Below are 21,551 nucleotides of genomic sequence, written 5' to 3'. Positions count from 1 at the left end.
TCTTAGTCTTGATCCCCATATAAAATGAGACAAGTTAATGATAGTGTACCTTGCAAAGGCCGGCCAGCAAAAATTTCATATAGGTCCTGTCCTTAGTAGGGTCAAGGAGCAAAAACTTTCATTTAGGTCTTGTCCTTGAGAAGGACGATGAGCGAATTTGTCATTTAAGTCTTGTCCTCTCAAAGGACAGAGAGTGATTTTTTCTACATAGGTCTTGTCCTTGGGAAGGACAGAGAGCGAACTTGACCATTTAGAGCCTATCCTTAGAAAGGACATGGAGCGAAGTTCCTGTCTAAACCTTGTCCTTGGAAAGGACATAGAGCGATTTTCTTCCTAAAAGCATGTACCTTTCAAGGGTTCGAGGGTGAATGTCCTCCCAAGGGTCTTGAAGCGAATTCAAGTGTTTTGCTCAAGCAAGTTAGCCTTACACCCAAATGACATGATCTTTACCCTTAGCACCTATAAAGGAGAAGCATTTGTGAGCAGACCTACTAAATCTGATCAGCAAGACAACGGATTTCTCCAGCAAGACAGCGGATTTCTCTAGCTAGACATCAAATTTCGTTAGCATATTAGCGAGTTTTATCAGAATATAGGTGAGTTGTTGCAGCACAAGGGCAAAATTATATATTAAAGGAGCGGACCCGATGATCAAGAAAGACAAATTAAGTATTGAAGATGTGCATCTGATGCTTAGGAAGAGCAAATTCATCAAGAAGACAACAAATTTGCTTCAATCAAAGAAAGAGGTTATAATACAACAGATATCATTTGATGCTTGGTTATTTGTTTTGCAGGAGATGAAGAAACAAATGGACGAAGATTGGAGTAAAGACATCAAGGATAAAGTTTCAACACCAAGGACAAGATACAAGGAAGATGCCTTAAAAAAGCTTCATCATGCAAATACAAGAACATCAAGAGGAGAAGAACTCAAGATAGTCAAAGATTCTCACCACACCCTGGAGGCATGAACAAGATTGGAGTAAGGATCTAAAGAAAGAGATTATGCAATCACCCTAAGGCAAGCGAAGATGAAGGAAGGACTTAGCTCCCTCAATATATCCCATCACCACTACTTCAAGCAAGCTTGTAATGTCGAGTATCAAATCTTCCAAATCTACAAGCGAATTAAGGTGGCATCCCAATCACCATTCACCAATCAAAAGGGTTTCGCATCAACATGTCTAGATGCAATATACCTGACTCACCAGTAATGGCACAAACTTCAAGACACCTACCCTTATCATCTATTGGTTATGTCGAAGTGTTGTAATTATTTTATTAGCCAAACTGAGTTTGTTGTAACAAACCCTAATTAGGGTTTTTATTGTAAAATCCTGGCCATTGATCTCAAATTGATCTAAGTCGTTGAATTATATTGAAAACACTATAAAAGGCTCAAGCTCTTCATTTGTAAAGGTTAATAGTTAATAGTGAGTTAATAGTCAATAGATAGTCTTAAGAGAATAGAATAACAATTAGAATTAGAGTAGATTAAGAGAAGGAAGAATCATTGGTATGACTTGTAAATGAGATTTTTTTTCATTGAAGTTATGGTGAAATTTGTTATTTTAACAAATCTCATGGTTCTACTTCTCAATTTATTTTCATATTTATTAAATTGAGTGGAAGAATATGTTGAATGTATTCATGTGGAATTCGTTTTATCCATACCACTAGCCTCTTGTTGTTTGTAAGTGCACCTTGTGTGGTCAACTGGAATGATATAAACTTAACTTTGAATCGTCCTACACTCATTGCTTATGCATTAACTTGAATGGTGATCAATGTTTGATGGTATTGATTCGGACATCCTTAAAACGTCCTTAAAAGATTGCATTGAGCTTGTGTCAAATTGTTCAAGTTGATGGTGAGACCTTGCTCAGTAGAATTCCTTAGTCATTCATCTATGTTCTTACATTCTTAAGATTAGAATAAACTCTCTCAAACCTTATCTCTTTTGCTCTTTTTTATCTTACAATTGAGTAGATAGGACCTAAGTTCCAATGAATCAAACATTCGAATGTAAGTCCCCTTGTGATTCCAACATAATCACATCAAACCAACTAAACTTATCCACACGTAGCGACCCCACATTCATGAACCTTGGAGTTATCTCGAATGATCCTTAAGCTAATCTTCAACATCTGAGAGATTTTGTTCAAGAGGATAAGATACTTATGGTATTTTATTCTGTGTTCACATGTGCATAAAAAACACATCAACAAGATCCACATACATCACATTTGAAGGAAAAAGAACAATGGAAGAACATGGAAGAAGCTCGTGTTTGGTTTGCATTTGTTTAAAGTGTTTTGTTTCCTTACTTCAATTGAATGTGTTAGGATTACATTTCAAAACATTTATGCTTTTGTGGTTGGCTAATTTATGTTATGAATCCTTTACCTAATTCCTACCTCACAACATCTATATGAAATTAGTATACATTATATGGAAAGCACTGCCTATAAAATTATTGCATCAGTAAAACATCAAGAATATAACAACCTGACTGAATAGAATTTATAAACAAATAAAATTCTTCATGGATTAACTGCACTAAATTTGCAGTTCACATTCAATATTACGTACTGTGGCCCAAAAACTGGGGAGGGAAAGAGTCCACTATCCGTAAGCAGAATATACCGCCCAGATCCTCAAAACATATTTTAGCACTGCAATTGTCTTCTCGTTCACATTATTTTAAGGAATTAAGATAGAGAACCTACCTGTGTAATGGGTGGGTGGGCAAAGAACTCTAAACTAGAGTCTGCATTCAGATGGATCAACACCTTCACCTTATTACTGAGCTCCCGAGGAAAGACATTTAATAAGAATCCCTACTAAAAAATGGCATTGCTGATCCAATCCACATTTATAAATATCACAATACAAATTATTAAGTCCACTAGGCCAGTTTGAAAACTGAAATGACACATATAGAGCTCATTAATGGACTAGTCTGCCAACACTGTATCTTACAACAAAGCATCAAATCATTGGGACAATGTAGCGGTCAATAATTAGTGTGGTGCTAAGAGTATAAAATGCCAACTTCCAGATCAGTGCAGAATTTCAAACACCCATGTAGTTCTGAAGCAACCCATTTACATTTGCCTTAATTGCTTCATTCTTTAAAACATGTGTATCTATTTATAGAGAACTGTAATAAAAGAGAATTCTTCCCTGTTATGTGAGATGCAAATTATAATTCCAGAAAAATAAGTGCTAGTCAGGTTTCCCACTGCAATTGCGAAACACAGTTTCCCTTCAGTCTTGAATTATTTGCATTTTATTGGACTGTCATTACCAAATTTGATTTGTGTGTCAGAAACACATTCTACATCATTCACACCCTTGACCAATAATTAATTAAAAAGCCTTCCTGATAAAAAGTCGTTGAAATATTAAATCCCAAAGGTTTGATTTACACTCGTAAAACAAACAGTTTATTTTCCAGATAGACGAGCTGCAACAGTAACAGCAATTTAAGATGAGCACAAAATGCAAATTAATGTATATCAGATAAAGAAATGTCCATGCATAAGCTATCAGAAATTGAAATTGAAACGATAAGCCTATCCACACAGGTAAATTAGGTCAATCTGGAGGAAGAATATACCTTGGGTAGAGGTAGAATATTTAATGAAATACCTCGGTTTCCTTGTAATGAAAATAACAACACTTTAGGAGACCCATACAAGGAAGAACTTGGGACTTCAGCTGTTATCCATAAAAGTTGCTACGTACTTTATGAACAAATAATTGTGTACATAATTATGCTTTTCTATTTTAGGCTGAGTTATGTACATGGTTATGCTATGCCTGAAGCATTAAGTACTTCTTGAAACATCTCAATCATCAACTCCCTGTCAACACGCTGGAAGAATATGCTGAGGTCTTCTCTCACATCATAAATCTTCCCAAAATCAAACAGGTACTTCAAACACCCCTTCTTCAATTGAATTAGCTCATAATGCCAGGCTACTTGAAGCCTCTCCAGAACATTTTTAGAATCTATATCCTCCAAAAGGCTCTCCTCACATGCTTCTTTCAAGTCCCCAATATCAAACTTCTCAGAAGCCCTAAGCAAAGCTATCCTGTGCTCTCGAAAGTCCTCATATTTGATGCCTCCATAAAGGTAGTTTAAGAGAGTTGTGCAAGCTTCTACAGAAATATCTTCAATGTTAACTATTGATGATTCTTTGCATTTAAAGTCTTCCGATAGCATCCTTTCAAATACAGTGGACCTTTCTGCTAGAATGGCCCGATGTGCTCTTACAGTACCATTAGCAGTGTTTATTGTAACATCAGCATGAAGTCCATCATTCAGCATACGAGAAAGGCATGCTAGTGTACCCTTTATTGCTTGATTTCGCATGATTCCTTCATTTGGCCATATAGAAGAAGGCTCAGCCCCCTTCATTGCGAGTCATTAAAAATCACATTATGAGGACATTACATAAGTACAGTTAGAAGTTACTAGATTACATCAAAGCCCACATAAAGTGAGAAATGGCAATTGTAGGAACCAAAAATTGTTACTATTCTTACATTAACTGAAGCAACTTTTAGATCTAGAAACTCCACATCAATGATAAACCTTCCATGATAAGCAATCTCTACAGCCCACACATAATCCTCGCTGCTTCGAAGTAACCTGTCATGAACTGCATCAACTGAATGAGCAGAAGATAAGGAAAAGGGAAAGCACTAAACAGCAAAGCTACTTTATCAACTTTCATTTTTAAGTAACATGACAGTGTTCACAGTTTATAGAACTTTGAAAAACCAACATCAATTTCCCCATAACTTCCATGTTTGTAATGGAAGGACAGAGCATATTACCAGCTTTCTAATTAGATAAGGCAAGAAAAATATTTATTATGTCCAATAATTTCAAGGTGTTAGAACAGAACTCATAATATCCATTATCTAGTTTAACCTGACAAGATTATTGAGAAATGATCTTCAGCTACTCCACTCAATTAGAGTTACATTGCATTCATATATAAACATCCACATATCACAACAACACACACATACACATACACATACACACACCCATATGGAGAGATTTGGTAATTTCAATGAGAATCATCACAAAAACATCGCTTTATTGTTTGCCTTAGATAATTAGGGAACTAATCTTATGGCTGCTGATTCACAAGAAAATTCTAACAGTGAATTTCATGCAGCTGAAAGATGCAAAGGGCCGCATAACCTGCCTCAATGCCTTAAAAATAGAAAAAATAGAAGTATAGACCACCTTTTTCTCCAAAGCCGCCAGGCAATTTTTCTGTGTAGCAATTTGATTGAAATATGCAGCACTAAGAATCAATCATTCAATTCAATTGAACAAACTTGCAAAATATGAAAGAGAGTGGAAATAGGAGCTCCAATCCTATGACATATAACAAAAAACTGCAGCCCACACTATTTGCCATGTATAGATTGCAGTTTTGAATGCAATTGTAGAAATTAGAATCTTTTGCAAGCAAGCAGAATTTCCAATTCAAATCTTCAAGTTAACGAAGTAAAATCTCCATTTGACTGCTTTGACTTTGATCTTGAACCAACAAGGTATCTTAACTCCATCAACTGATCATCAAAGATGAGCTACTCGAATTTAAAAGGAAGATATCACCCTAGATGCTTCCAAGTCACAGTCAAAGCCTAATGGAAACCCCCTTCCCCCACTCATCCTGGCTGAATTGAATTGAATTTGGACAGCACATCAAAAAAAGAAAACCACATGTAATGTCCCCATTTTCAGATTCTCTAGCAATGCAGTTGTCGTTGACTTTCTAGGTTTATGTTAGTTTGTTCAAAGGGGTAATTTGATGTTACCAATGAGCTCAAATAGTTTAGAGGAGTTATATGATGCTTTCAGATGTTATTTCTGACTTTTGGGATGGGATCCAAGATTCTTGGAGGGAGCGTCTATTTTTAGTAAGTGACCCAATGGGGTCTATTTATCATCTTTCATCGTTAGGACTACTTCTACACAATCAAATTTCAATTCTGATGCTTTTTGACCATTGTTGCTAACTGGGTGTATCATTGAGCTATATTAATTAATTTCACTAAGATTGCCATTTTAATTAAAATAATTTATCAAGCACCTCAATGTTATAGCTCATCGGAACTAATTGGGTGTATTATTGAACTATATTTAATTAATTTTACTAAAGTTGCCATTCTAATTGAAATAATTTATCAAACACCTCAGTGTTATAACTTATTGGAAAGATAACAAAAAGTTTTAAATGTTCAGATAATTAGAAGTGACTTTAAGTGCTGGAAAAAACTTATAAAAAAGGGGATAGAGAGCTCATTTGGATATTGAGTTTATTATTTCTAATATTTCTCTCTGAGAAAACCTTACATGGCTCTGGAGATTTTGACTTGGTCCATGTCAAACTTCCAGAGGACAAAATCTCTCTTGAAGAAGACTAGCTATGGTAGTGAAAGATCTATTCTAGCTGGTATTTGTTGGAGGTATTTCATAATGCATTCAAAGACTGAGGTTTCTGGTTTTCTAATTTCTGAGCTTTTCTCTTGAAGAAGTTATAGGCAAGTTGCAGATTATTGAAGGGTTTGCTTATATTTAGGAAAAGAGGCCATCCTAGAAGTTCTTTTTAGGGAGCTGGAATTGATAAGCATTGAAGACAATCTCCTTGGTTTCGGATGCCTACATTGGAAGCATTGCCTTTACTTGTGACGCCAAGAAATTAATATTTTGCATTGGGCGATTTTGAAGTATAAGCTGGGTACCATACTGTTGGCATTCTACACCCTAGTGAGAAATGATGGTGTTGTCATTGATGGCAACTTACCGGCGACCTTGTGGATATCTTCAAGCATCGGCACCGGCACTGGTAGGCACTTTCACCGGCAGCGACAACAATGTTCATCGACATCCCAGCCCACAGGAATAAAGTTTTGTTTATTGTATTTAATTGTAAATATCTTTTGTAAGCCGACATGGCATATTGTAATAAGACTCATATATGTATGAGATCTTGTAAATCATTTTGATATAGATGTGGAATGAGGTAGCATGGATGTGAGGTGATGAGCGAATATTTTGTATAAGGTTTATGGTTATTGTATGAGCTTAAACCGGTACTGAACCTGGCATAGCAGATGCTGAATTATAGCAGTACATTATATTGGATTTTCATAATCCATTTGTAAGTCAGTGAGACTTCCTTTTGTAATTGAGCAGTGAGCTCTAGGCAGTTGGCCTTCCTGCATGTGCAGGCCCCTCTTGTAAATAATATCCATTCATTGGCCTATGAATGAATATTGTGGGTCACAAATCCCACCAAGATTTTTCCCACACCGGGTTTCCTCGTTAAACATCTTGTGTTATGGTGTGCTTTCTATGTTGTCTTTACTGTTCTTATTTACTGCATTAATTCTTGTTTACCGGTACACTATTTTGGAATGCAAAATACTTAATAAGGTTAAATAATTTGTTAACCGGTTAGATACTGATTCACCCCCCCTTTCAGTATCTTTGGGGCTATCATCAATCCTAACACATACTGCAATTAGGGTGAAGAGGGGAGAACGTGGGTTTTCTTGTATCTAGCTGCTGATCTATTTTGCTTATGAGTTGGCAGAGATTCTAAAGCATGGACTGGGTTCATAAGCAGCAGAGTTAAGTGTCATTTTGCTGATTGTTCTCTGCTGATCGGATGTGCTTCTCTCCTGATTTCTGAAAATCTATATCAGGTTGGATTTTTAATCATTACCTCTGTCATTTATATCTAAGATTTTAATACAATAAATCCTTATATTCTGTTATGCTTACTTTGCAAATAATTATGAGCATGAAGGAAAAACCTAAACACTACAAACTTGGCACATCAACTATCATATTCATTACAAAACATTAATTTCAAAGTCACCAGCTTGAACAAAGAGAAGGGCATGCAAACTGCTTGTTAAAAAGTCATGGTGAAGAATGCAATCAGTAAAGGTGCCAACTGTTTGACAAAAAACCTTTATAGCTGAGTAGGAAAAAGAAGCACAAAAAATTGGGCTGTAATTTGGGGTAGCATCTTACAGTTCCTTCTAGAACTTTTCCTATTAGACCAAGATATAGAGTGCTTTCTTCTCAGAAAATGGACGAGTCCGAAAAATGGTCTCCTAGCAGTTTTTTGAAGATTAACACACATGGGTTGGCCCATGGAAATCCAGGACCAGCAGGGATTGGAGGAATTGGTCAATACTGCAATGACTCTATTCCATTCTTCTTCTCTACCTAAGTGGGGTGAACCAATAATTTGATGGAGGCCTGAGCATTTCAAGTTATTCAAAATGATCAATTGGATTAGCAGTTGGAGGTTGGGCAGGAGGAAGTAGGGTATTGCTGGAAATCTTTTCTTGTCCCATTATGGTTTTGAGTGGTATTGCAGGTATCCTTAGTGGGTTTCTCGTATATGGATTGTTTTGCTGGCTATTGCCCTTTGGAAATCTACCCAATGTATATGTAACTAGAATTCTTGAATAATAATTTTTTTTACCCTTTTTAAAAATTAAAAAATTAAAAAAGAAACATAAAAAAGCCACTTACAAGATTGTAAAATTGCTCGAGTTTGGCCTAAGGCCACTCAAGAGAAAAAAGCAACAGCAATTAATAATTCCCAAAATATGGCATGATTTCCCTTCAAAAAGTTACAGAAGTAAAGATGGAATTGAATAATTTGAACTTAGAATCTCCTATACATAGTACAACAACCCCAATGAATGGCAAACGACACTTAATATAACTTCCAAATGATGTGAACAACTGTCTTGCAATGATACAGCAGCATTTATACAAAGTATCGCATTTCATATAAGTTAAAGCCCTTCCAAAAAGGTTCAACTACCAATGAAAAACCTTTTAAAAATTTATTTTGCTCTTGAAATTGTCCAGCGCCCTCTCTCTTTATCATTAACATTCAAATACTTAATAACAATTGCTGCACTGCCTTAGGTAATTGGTACGGCCGCAATGTGAAATATACAGGCAGCCAAAGTATGGCCCCGAAATAACACCAAATTGATCTTTAAAATTACAATGAAAATATAATATTCTAGAAATCACCCTAGACTAACTTAAATTAAAATTAAATCATCAAACGCACGGTAATTTCTCAAGCACAACTAAAACTGGAATCCTACAAACTTCCAGCACATATGTGACTCTTGAATGGTACCACACCTCAATTGGAAACTGAGAGGGTTTTTGTCCTCCAAATTTTTGCACTAAAAAATTTCCGTCCTCAAGCATGGCGAAGAACAAAATGCTCAAGCTCTACAAAAAAAAGGTTTTATAACGACAACAATGGATGCTACCTTCTAAAGCCCAATTCCTCCTTTTATAATCTCCTTTTAAAATTCCTGTTTTTCAGCTAGAATATATATATATATATGTTTTTTGTACAGACATACCCAACCCTTGAAAATTGCCATACTGGGATACCCAAACTTGAACCAGTAACATAGATAAAATACATTAAGTAGTAAGCCTGACAAAAAAATTATTAATGGAAGGCACAAACATTTCGTAATCATCAGTTCTCCATCTGTCTGTGTGAATGATATTATACTATGTGAATAACGTTAGCATAGATTACGAAGTGACAATTTAATAGTTGCTGTTAAAGATGAGATCAACTGGTATTAGAGCATTGATGGTAGAATACACCTTCCAGCAACTATGTGTGCCTCAGAAGTTTGCACATTATCAGCATTTCTATTTTTTTCAATCAGCATTCTCCATCTCATGATCATTTGCTCTCATATTTCTGAAGTTCACATGTTTCCCCATGAAAAGAGTATCTCAAACTCAGTGAGTTTCCCAAAATGCTTTGTGGCATTTAATGACCATTTCCATTCCAAAAGCAGCAGACAAATTTATGGCCCCACATCCCACCCTTCTCATGGATATGAGTCATATGACTAATCAACAGATTAGTACCGATGACCTTAATGCGCAGACACTATCCTTCAACATCCCTTAATTGGATATTAGAAATGCTGTCCAACACTGTATACCTCCTATAGACAAACCAACATACATGCAAAGGAAACAAACCCTTAAGTATACCACATTCATAAGAGCCAACTTCAAGTGAAACATCATAAATCTCTATCAATCTTTAACAACACAAATAGGTGGTCAAATGAGCAGTGCTCATACCAAAGGAACACCAATGAAGGAATATCCTGTCACCAACCCAAAAAATAGACCTGTTATGCAACCATGTAAGCATGCAAACAACTTGCTTTCCAACTCATACTAGTAAATTCATTGGTCATTTCTCTAAAACTAGGTAAACAATGTGCATGCACAATACTAATAGCACATCCATTCACTATACATTCATCTTAATTGCATCGTTGTTCCATAAATTCAAAGTAAAGGAAATAACAACCTCATAACAGAAATAAAAGGAAATATAACAATATATCATGGTGAGGACTCATAGCCAAATAAAAACTAGGAAGGTTGGAATCCTGATAGGGCCCATTATGGATCATCAGCATGCATAAGTGTCTCATCAGTTTCTGATTTCTCTATCAAGGGAAACACCATACCCAATACAGAATCAGAGTTATGCCCTGAATAACACAATACCTGCCTCAAATATGACACCCCATCCATGCTTATGTAATCTAGAATTGCTTGAAGCCTCGATGCCACCAAAAGAAATATGCTAGCCTAAAATTAGTCCTTGATATTATACGAACGTGATGTAGTTTATACATATACATGCACTGTCCTAACATAATTGAAGTACTCAAATGATGATCAAGTGATGATGATGTATATATCCAAAAGGCTGACTTGTTTGCATGAGTGTTTGGAGCACTGGATTCCCATCAATGACATATCATGGATAGGGAAGTGCCCTAGCCAAGAGGAGATCATTTCTTGATGACCCTCAACCTTAGAGTGGCCTAGGTACCCTCAATCACCTTACCGGTCATACCATGACTGTGTCATACACACAGAATGCAAATTATTGTTGATGACAACTCTGATTCACACCCCTCATTTCATAAAATAGTAGATTGTAAGGTGAACGCTTAAGATACTGGAAAATACTGTCACAATAACTTTAGGCACTTGAGTCATTTTAGTAGATTTTTATAACTTTTGTAGTTACAATACTCTTCTCAAGTGACTACGTACTCACAAGTTAGATTTTATTCTCTAAGAAAATAAGAAGACCCAACTCTTTCCTGAGTTATTTCTGAGTTTTTTTCCAAATGACAAGTTCATATTACTCTTCTGCTTGTTTATTAAGTTCTTATCAAGTTCAGTTTCTTTGACTATTCTTTGCAGACATCAAAATAAATATAATTTCATGTAATAGGCTATTAACGATGTGCATATTATGAAGATATGCTTGCCTCTTTAAGAAATGTCTTAATATTCACTTTGAATTTTCATGTAAAGAAATGCATACACAAAGGCTAGTCAACAAGAAATCTCAAACAAGCATAATTCTGCACTTCACAACTATTTGAAGGGCATAAAGTTTATTATGATAGATGATGCACCTGTGCTTCTTAGAATGGGGTTTTGCACCTAGCACAGGAATTTTGCCAGTTCTCTATCCAACAGCCACACTTTCAGTGGGCAGGGTAGGACACTAAGAGGAGACACAGAAATCAGATCAAGATGTGGGGAGACCCAAGAAAATTTAAGTGGGTCCAGCTAAAGATGGGTCAAAGATAAAGAGGTCCTACCCCTTAATGGAATTATGAACAAACCCATGAGGCCAAAGGAGGAACTGAAGCAAAGTTATTGTCCCTCTGAAACGAAGTTGGATAAAACTGAAGAGTGGACTTGAAAGAATGGAATGAGAAGCAAGGGTTCATCTATGGATGTGCCAAAGGAAGCAAGGGAGTGTGAAGAGGCCATATGGAAGGAAACGCAACTTTTGGTACTCATGCAGCCATCTAGATTCACTAGACTGTTGCAAGGTGGTCGAAGTATAAGAAAGGGTTTAGTTTTTTCCATGGCACAGGGAGATTTCTTACAAATTTATCTATAGTTTCTTTCTGCATGTTTCATCAGGGATAACATCATGCAAAACTTAAACTCTTCATTATGGTCCCTAATTTTGTATATGAGAAGGCTTTAGCATGCCTGCAGTTAGCTTGTTGGTTTATTGCTATCCTTAGTCCAATGGCCTTTTAGTTGTGTGGAGGCCGTTCAAAGTGGTCATTTGTATTGAAAGTTATAGTAGCTAATAGGAAAACAAAAACTTCTATATTTTCCAGCACTCTATTTGGATGAGGTGGTGCCTTTTTATAGTGAGACACCTACCAACTTCATTCTACCAGTTAAGAAAGGTATCCTTTTTTCCTGAAAGTTTGTTCTTTTTATTTTTTTAATTTGCCTGGATTTTCCAAGTTTTTGCCCAACCATTCACCAAGTAAAAATTTCAATTTAACCAAGTAATTATGTGGTAAGAACCATGTTACTTTTTAAATAGAACAACACGACCGAGTGTGCCTCAAGATCTTGATCTTGTGTTCATACAAAATAACAATGGAGCTGACTGTACCTTAATATGTTGATCTTTTGTATATACAAATTACAATCCAGTACTAATAATCGATGTGCAACAAAACATTTTCACCATACAAACTTGAACCCACAACCATATCAAGCCAAATACTACAAAAACTAAACTCACGTTATTATTTTATTAACTAAACTGTTCATTCAATATATCACTTTCCTAGACCAACAGAAAGATTGTTCTAATCTCACAATACCAGCGTTCCGGTATATCTTGTTATAAGTTTGCCTCAATTTTTGGGTTGATGTAGATTTCATATTAGCATTTGACTTGGTGCAAGGGATTCCTCACCATTCATGACGTTTCTGGTTTTAACCTCTCGTGATGGGTTAGAAGTTGCAACACAAAATGTCAGGAATATTGAAACTTCGACACAGATATTCCGAAAATCCCTTCTATGCACGGACAAAGATAATAAAAAAAGTCCTTGTACCAACATGTAAAAATACTAAAAGTTCATAAATGCAATGCCAGTTATCTTATTTGATCTGCTCTATGGCTATACATACTCACCCAGAGATGTCAAGGGGCGTCTACTCGCTGCAACGTTATATAATCGAAGCATGAATGTGGCAATTGGGGGCTGCTCCTTTGAATGTCGACTAGGTTCTGGAAACAGACGAACGTACACATAACGGCTCTTCTCCACAGACAGATGCCTGATTAGCACATTAGTCATGAAGTGATATAGAAGAACTTTAGTAAACTACAGAGACCCATTATCCTAAATTCTCTTATAAAAAAATAAGTTTAAGTGGACTCCATGGCAAGTGACCCCACAACATCCAGACCCCAAGACCGTACCCTGCTATGTACCATGACTGCCTGAAAGGCTGTGAGTCACGTGATTCAGTGCCTCAAACTACTAACCAGTGTGGCAATTGTATTCCTAACTGCAAATCAAAATAGATATGAAATGATGGTAAAAACCCAGGTTCAGATTTGGGTGATTGCATTGAGAGACACTAGTTTACTCCCTAAATTTCAAACAGAGACACTAGTTTACTCCCTAAATTTCAAACAGAGACACTAGTAAGAGCACCGCACGGGTTCAGATTATTCTCACCGTAACAAGGCAGCCTGTAGCAGATATCTTATGAGTTTGTGTGGCAGAGTGTAGGTCGATTAACAATACAGAGGGTGCAAGTGGATTGACAATACAGAAGGTGGAGGTGGTTCGACAATACAAAAGTTGTGGTCACCCAGTAAACATGGATGGACAACGCCTAATTTAAATAATATAGAAAAAATTAGAAGTTAAAAACTCCACTCATTCCCACAGAGAATCTTATATGCCTAAGTGACCTAGTATGACCTTTAGAACGACCATTGAAACATGACCCAAGTCTGATCAAACTGTGGCCCAGATTTTAAAAAAACCTACAACCTTAACTAAAATTCACCCTCCAACAAAACCAAACAAAGAAATACAAAAAGACTACTTACCAATTCCAGAGCCCCATCTTGAAGGGTTCGGACCTCCGGTAAGAAGATGAAACCATGTTCTCAATTCTCCACTGAGCAACCCGTGCAGCTGTTTCAACCTTTGACTCGTTCATTTTAACACAACCCACTCTCCAGATACAGAATCTCTAACACTAATTTTGGATAAACAGAACAGAGAATTGTCTACTGAAACTTTTGTTATGAAGTTAAAGGAAGCCCCGGAAAGCTTTTAATAATGTGGCAGTCTATAGGATCAAGGATAGAAATAATTTTGTTTTGTTTATGAATATTTTTGACAAGTGTCCTCCCAGATATATCAGATTGATAGTTATTTTTTTATAATCTTATCTATCCTACCATGAATCTTAGTTAAAAAGGCTGTTGTTTCGACTAGTCCCTTCTCTCAGATTGATGCAGAAAATAAACCAGTTTTCAACATAACAGGGCATTTGATCTTGGATCTGTATATTTAAATCTAGATATCTTTGTAAGCCTGACACTCCATGACTTAGGGTGCAGTGCCATTCCAATTTTACCATGAAAACGACAGATCTATCCATCCATATATTTTATTGTAGGGTACTTCATTTATCTCCCGATTAATTTACAAATGAAGTGGGCAAAACAAGATAGTGACGTTTTATTAAGTAGATTCTCTGAATTAATAAAGATACGTGTGAAATGGGAAAAGGGTTTGTTGTTCTCGTTTCATTTGCTACGGAATATTTATCACTATGTTTTTTTTAATTATACGTACAAAAATTATTTGAGATGGGTCAAGTTACCTTTTAAATATGTCACTTGTACGTTAGTCTAATTTTTATAATTGGTTAGTGTGTTTTAAATTTTTTCGGGAACGTAAAAACTGTCAAATCAATTTTTTGAATCGACTCTCATAATTAATTATTTGATGGTACGTTGTATCTTGCTTAATTTATCTTAATTTATCTGAAAAATAAAGTTAATAACACCTCAGTTTTATTATTGTTTGAATAATTTTGTGTTTTATTTTTCTTTTCTTTTTTTCATTTTCTTTTGTGGTTTGTATTTTTATAATTGTTAGTCCCTAAGCCAGGACGCTAATGTTCTCACTGCGGCAACCATTGCAATTAATTTATCTCATGAAATAAAAAACTATAAAATAATTTATGATATGATATTTTTTTATTAAAAAGATTTTTTAAAACAGTTTTTCTATTATTTTTCAGTATTTCTGGTTGGCCATTGACATGGTTTTAAGGAAATTTTTGAAAAAACTTAAATCACCCATAATAAATAAATTAATTAAAAGAGGTTTTATTAGTGTTTACATGGCAAGTACAAGTAGAAGTGCAGTTAAGAATGCAGCGCACATTGTTAAGGCATGTATCTGTTTGTTTGTGCTTCGACATTTATGAAGATTTGTTTGTATATCTACATTTTTTAGGATTTATTCATCGTTTTGAAGCTTCTACATTGTGTTTTCAGCTGAGTGAGTGTTGTGTTGATACAAAGCCGACAATTCTTCTCTACTATTTTTCGAAGGTAAGTATCTGATAATCGACCTTTTGCAGTAGTTGTCGACCAGGGAAAGTGTCACATCCTGCATTATCGTCTATCTTGCAACAACGTGGAAGGTAAAGAATTTGTTTTGGGCGAAATCATCGACTTATTATGTTAGAAGTCAAGGTGGAGAGGGTTAAATAATCCCTTTCTTCTTCTTGTAGGCGCCAACTCCATCGACGATTTCAACAAATAGACTTGAAAATGTGACTTTTGACATAGTCACAAAAAAAGGATTTAGAAATTCGTAGAGCTGCAATTTTTTGGAGTGGGTAAGGTATTTTTCGACCTTGTTGAAACTATGAGCCATTTGATTGCATTTTTCGTTTTGAATGCTAATTCTACAATCAAAGCACACATTTCTTATTTGGGATAGGGTTTACATTTGTTGGCTTTGAACCCTAAGAATTTTTTGGGGGGTATCGCCTGGCAAAGATTTTCTATTTATGTTGTGAAAAAACATTCTTTGATTATATGTCAGGCATAGAATTTATGTTGCTGACGTTTTGTAATTGAGGTTTTATTTAATACAATACGTGTTAGATGCATAGCATGAAAGTTTGATGTGTATTGTTTTCTTTATTGTTTATTACTATCTCTTTTGTTTGATAATATAAGTTTGGGGATAATGGGAATTTGATCTATGAATTAGATTAGATCACTCCTCCGGTGGGGTTTGAGTGAGGGTCAAATCCATGAGGGGAAAGAATCAGTGGGTAAGAATATGCATGTGTCATTTAGTAGTATTTTCATAAAACTCACGCAAAAAACTAAAATGGGGTAAAGCTGAGTTCTAATTCAATTGATTCAAATCCATCTATTTCTATAGATAGCCATTTGGAAACCTATTAGCCATTTTGAATCTTGATATCGACCATTCTAAGACTGTGTAAATCAACAAATTTTGCCCCAAAATAATTAAAAATCAATGTGTGTATTCTTATGTGATGTTTGCAATAAACCCCAATAAAGCTTTTGCCCTCTGGTCCAAATCTCACACTTCAGCTTTTTGCCATTGAATTTAATACTATTAAATACAAATTCAATTTCTTTTTAACTAAAGTTCTCTACTAAAAAATTGATTGCTTACAAACAAAACAAGCTCAAAATATGATTAAATTTTATCAGTAATTATCCCTTCAACGATAGGGATGTTAGGGATGTCTGTAGCATTAATATTTTCATGAGACAAAATTTATTTTTTTTATCATCAAAACCATCTGCAAATTTTTGAACCTATGTCAAACAACATCCTCTCCCAAAGGCCTGACATTATTTTCATGTTAGTTCCATTGATCAAAATTCTATATTTATTAAAGGGTCATAAAATCTTAGCAGTAGAGACAGGTGACAACATTGATGATTTTCCTGAATCAATGGAGCCAACCAATGCTACAAAGATTCCAAATTCTATTGAGAGATCAATTCTTGAGAGCACTATATAATTGGGTCTGGAAGGAGAATGAAAAAACACAAACTGGAACTCGGTTTTGTCCTTAAGCATTTGTAGTGTTGTAGCACTAAGGTTGTCGAGGTTGATTATTGTCATGTGGTTCTTGAGATGGAGTAAGCTATGACAAGCAGTATGAGGGCTTTTAAGAGAAAATATGTTGTCTATCTCATGACTAGGAAGAATTTCAATATAGTGGAGAAGGATGCTATGTTTTGTTTTACCATCTAAGAGCCATACCAGAGACTTAATGCATTTGCAAAGAATAGTGTCCACTGGGAAATGATAAAGGCAATTCCCATTTTATGAGCCATAACAAAATGTTTCTTAAGCGGCTTCATCAAATGCTTCTTGAAAAACCCGAGGATGTTGTCTTGAGCACAATAGGATGCCATTGTCCTTATATTTCTAATTGCTTCATATGCTATGTTGCAAGCTTGTTTGTGGATTTCTCTAAGATCTCTACTCAAGACTTGTTTTACAAATTTGTCCTACAATCAAGAAAGAGAAAAATATGAAGCTTGAAAATATTTATACTAAAGAGAGAACATTGGGTTCATAATAATTGCTAGCTTGAGTTTGATCTTGATTGAGCTTCTAGCCATAACATCTAGGGATGTTAAGACTGTGACCAAAGCCATGTGCCATTTGAGAAAAAAGATCACTATACTTGATATAAGGCATTAGAACAATGAAGGAATGTAGTCACTAATGGCATTTTTTATTAGAATAAAATATACTAATATGTTTGTTGTGATTGAAGAGCTCTCACTATCCTCCTGATAAAACCATCTTACTTCATTCTTTATGATAGCTACAAAATGTTAACATATAATCTTTAGTTAGTTTCCAAGAAAAGTTAAACGTCAGAGCCCAATTCTTATAAGCAAACTTCAAATTCATAAAATGAAACATGTGACATGAATTTAGAGTTTGTGAAGTCGTTAACATCATCATAGGGAGGGGGAGGGACAGGATCAAACTGGAACCCGATAAAGTTGATGATTTTAAAGCTAAGTTGACGGTGTGGTTCGTCTGTTCAAAAGGCGGCATTGATAAATTCATGGAAAGCATGAAGGGGAACGATGAGAGACTATCCAAGCAATTTGTGAATTCCTAGGAGGACGAAAGAGTTACCATGGCGGGTATCTTTTTCAAAATTAATGAAGAAATTATTGCATAGGCAGCGGGTCTATCTATGGAGGGGAGAAAATGGAAAAAGCAGAGTCGTATTACGGATACCACCAGCCTGAACCAATTCTTCCATGAAGGCGAAAACCTGGTAAAGAGGGTGGATGACTTCAACCGGCAAGAGCTCCCATCTCCATGGGATGAAGTCTGTTACATTGTGATGAAATACTTCACGCTAGAGGGAAGGTATGGAATCTTCTATTACTACCATCTCCCTTTCCTTAACCATCTGAGAAATAAGGACTATATTTCCATTCTATTTTTCTTGTTGCATTCTCTAGATGCTAATGTCAAGGATATTGTCGAGGCCAAGAAAAAGGGTAAATATGTCCCCATCCTTCACTAGGGCCTCATCCTACACCTTTACAACTCCCACCTCACCCTATGCCTGCCCCGTTCTATCTTCATCCAAAATGTGACTAATACTAGTCCATCGGCCTACCCTACTGCTAAACATAATGCTAGCCCCCCTTGACTCACAAAAACTGGCTCTTGTAACAAGAAAAATAAAAAGCACTCCCCTGAAGAGGTCAGAACCCCCAAGAAAGTCAGAATCCAGGAGATTGATTCTGACATGGAAATCACTGACGAGGCCAACACCCCCCGCCGCTCAAGCAGACCAGCCTCTAAACCCTCGAAAAAACATCTAAGAGACCCCTCCTCCTCGCATGACACTGGTAACTCAAGCCCAACTGATAATGTGGTTATGTTCCACCTTAACCCGACCCCCCACTCTGTCAAGTCCACCCATGCCTCTGAAAGCCCCACAATTTCTAAGAGTCTAGAGCCTGGCCCTAAGTCCCAAACAAATTCCCCCTCCCCGACTCTCAGGTTTGAGAAATTGATGTTTGTGGAGGAGGCGAGTAGCATAAAGGAGGAGGACAACAACAACCTGGCAGAGCTGGGGAAAAAAGTGGAGGCCATGTCTGATAATGTGCAAGATATCACCAGCAGGTTGGAGGCTGTGGAAACCAAAATGCATGATGTTTCTAAATTTGCATTGAATGTGATGCGTTGTTCGGCTACCACTATGTGCCTTGTCCAAGAAAGTGCTTCCAAAGAAAAAGGCAAGGACGATGAGGACTACAAGGCCCTATTCAAATCCCTCACAAAGGAATGGGCAAGAAAGCTCCTCCCCAAGAGGAGCCACGGGAAAAATAAATGATTTGTCTCTATGTTGTGGAAGGGTGGTTTTTTGTCTACTCCTAGCAGCTTATGGGCAGATAGCGTTAGTCTATGTTTTTATATGAACTTTTATGTTTATTGTCCTGCGTGGGATATGTCTAAAACTTTGTTTAATACTGCTTTATATCTGCTAAACTTACATAGAATGATCATAGTTTTTGATAGAGGTAAAGGGTTGTAACTCTACTGTTATTATGCTTACAGTGGTTCTGCCACTGTTTTCCTTATTGTTCCAATGGGTCAGCCCCTTTTTTGGCTGCTTTTAATATAAAAAACATCATCATAGCTATTTTAGATTTAATAGAAATATGTGAAGTATTTATGTATCCTATACTTTTTTAGCTTGATTTGAGTAGAGTCAAAAATTGCATACCCTTTGCAATTCTACCTACACTTTTGTAGCCACTTTAGCACGTCCATTCCCCTAGCATTTGAGTAGGATCATTTCAACCCTTGCATCAACCTTTTCCCTCTTAGGATGCTCAGGACACCTTTTTAGCAACTATCTTTTAGCTTTTGTTTTGTGTTAGTTGTGTGTTTCTCTTGCCACTTGTCGTCTTTGAGCATGATTTGTCTAGACACTAGTGTGTCGCACGAACGTTCGTACGTCGCACATTCATCCCGCAACATCTTAACATTCAAATGTTGATTCTGTACATTTTGATACTTGTCACCTATTTTGGTCAGTGGAAACAACTCAAAATATTCTAAACGGCTTGCCGACCTTTTCTTTCCCTCCTATTCTCTCATTTTAAATCCATTTTTTCTCTTCTTTCAATTTATCTGGTTCCTCCATACAATCTCTCTAGTTCTCTTGGCTCTCATAGCTCTCTCTTGCTCTCTCTTGTCGTCTCTCACCTGCTACAACACTCTTAAGCTCTCACAATAATATTTTGCAACTCTCTTGGCTTTTTCAAACCTTTTTGGTAATATCTTTCTATCATTCTATTTATCTCGTCTTTGAGCATCTTGGGATTTATCACATCGCCTATTTATTTAATCATTTTATCATTCTAGCTATTTATCTTTTGATCTATCTATCTACCTAGGTTGTTCGTGGAGGTGGAAACACCAAAATGGGGGTCTGACTAAGGCAGGCCTCTAAACACAACCCCAACATTTGTATTCTTCTTCATGTGTGTAGGTTTATTAGAAACATTCAACTACACGAGGGTTTACTTTTGCTTTATTTATTTCATTCATATTCATTTTTATTTATATTTATTATCTGAACTATTCGTTATCATGTTTCTAACTTTTGGGTTTTGCAGGTTATCTAAAGAACATAGAGTCGAGTCTTTGTGTTTCTAAGTATTTTTTGTTCGTGGTTCGTATGAGGCTACAACGCACCGCGTAGACATCCTCACGCCACGCTAGTGTCCTTGACCAAGACACTCAAACTTAGATCGAATACTCTTTGTGTCTGCTCTTTCAATTTTTCCAATTAAATATCTTCACTAGTTGGAGATATCTAAATGTATGTTGTAAAATTGGCTCTCAAGGGAGCATGGTTCTTCCCTTTGCAGGGTCACTTTTGCCCCATTACAATTTTATTTTTTCCCAATTTATTTAAGTCGCAAATCCTACATTTTCAGGCTAAATCTTCTTAGTCTACAAAACTATCTGATGCTTGTTCAACATCTCTCAAATTTTGATTACTTTTCAATAATAAAAATCTACAAATTTCTCTATGTTTTGGCTAAACCCAATCATTCAATAGTTTTCAAAGAACAATTAAAGTTTGATTCCTAAACTAAAAATCTTTTGATTTTGGATACAGATACAAGAATAAGGAGATACACTCAATGAAGTTTGAGGAAGACACTTTTTTTTGTTCTTTTCTGAGATATTGGGAACATCATCACGTTTTAAAGGGTATGCAAATCTTTATCTTTCATTACTATAAAAAATTTATTTCAAAATGTTACATGGCAAAATGATGGTGTGGTAGAGGGTCAAATGAAAAACCATCAACCACTCAACTGGGTTAGAGTCCATTACAACTAAAATATGGAAGCAAAAATCACACTCAAATACTTTCTCTTTATTGGTTTTGCAAAAATGTACACACAAACAACTATCTTATAGATAACATACTTTAGAATATGTTCACAACTCAAAACTTAATAATATCA

The 21,551-nt window shown here is 35.9% G+C and overlaps 1 protein-coding gene across 3 annotated transcripts; it reads right to left on the bottom strand.

The window, feature by feature from the left end:
* Positions 1–3,481: 3,481 nt before the first annotated feature.
* On the bottom strand, positions 3,482–14,634 carry LOC131071935 (BTB/POZ domain-containing protein At1g21780). 3 transcript variants are annotated; one of them, XM_058007909.2, is made up of 4 exons: positions 14,049–14,630; positions 13,116–13,261; positions 4,558–4,682; positions 3,482–4,423 (listed from the first exon to the last, which is right to left on the bottom strand). In XM_058007909.2, exons 1-4 carry the CDS (start codon positions 14,159–14,161, stop codon positions 3,818–3,820), a joined length of 990 nt encoding a protein of 329 aa, XP_057863892.1. In that variant the 5' UTR covers positions 14,162–14,630; the 3' UTR covers positions 3,482–3,817. The 3 variants fall into 3 exon arrangements, with proteins under 3 accessions (XP_057863892.1, XP_057863893.1, XP_057863894.1); XM_058007910.2 differs by having other exon boundaries at positions 4,558–4,673; positions 14,049–14,626; XM_058007911.2 differs by lacking the exon at positions 13,116–13,261 and having other exon boundaries at positions 4,558–4,663; positions 14,049–14,634.
* Between the last annotated feature and the right edge of the window lie 6,917 nt (positions 14,635–21,551).

Source organism: Cryptomeria japonica, chromosome 7 (genome assembly GCF_030272615.1).
Source record: "Cryptomeria japonica chromosome 7, Sugi_1.0, whole genome shotgun sequence".
Classification (NCBI taxonomy): domain Eukaryota; kingdom Viridiplantae; phylum Streptophyta; class Pinopsida; order Cupressales; family Cupressaceae; genus Cryptomeria; species Cryptomeria japonica.
This window is presented reverse-complemented; position numbering and strand designations above follow the sequence as displayed.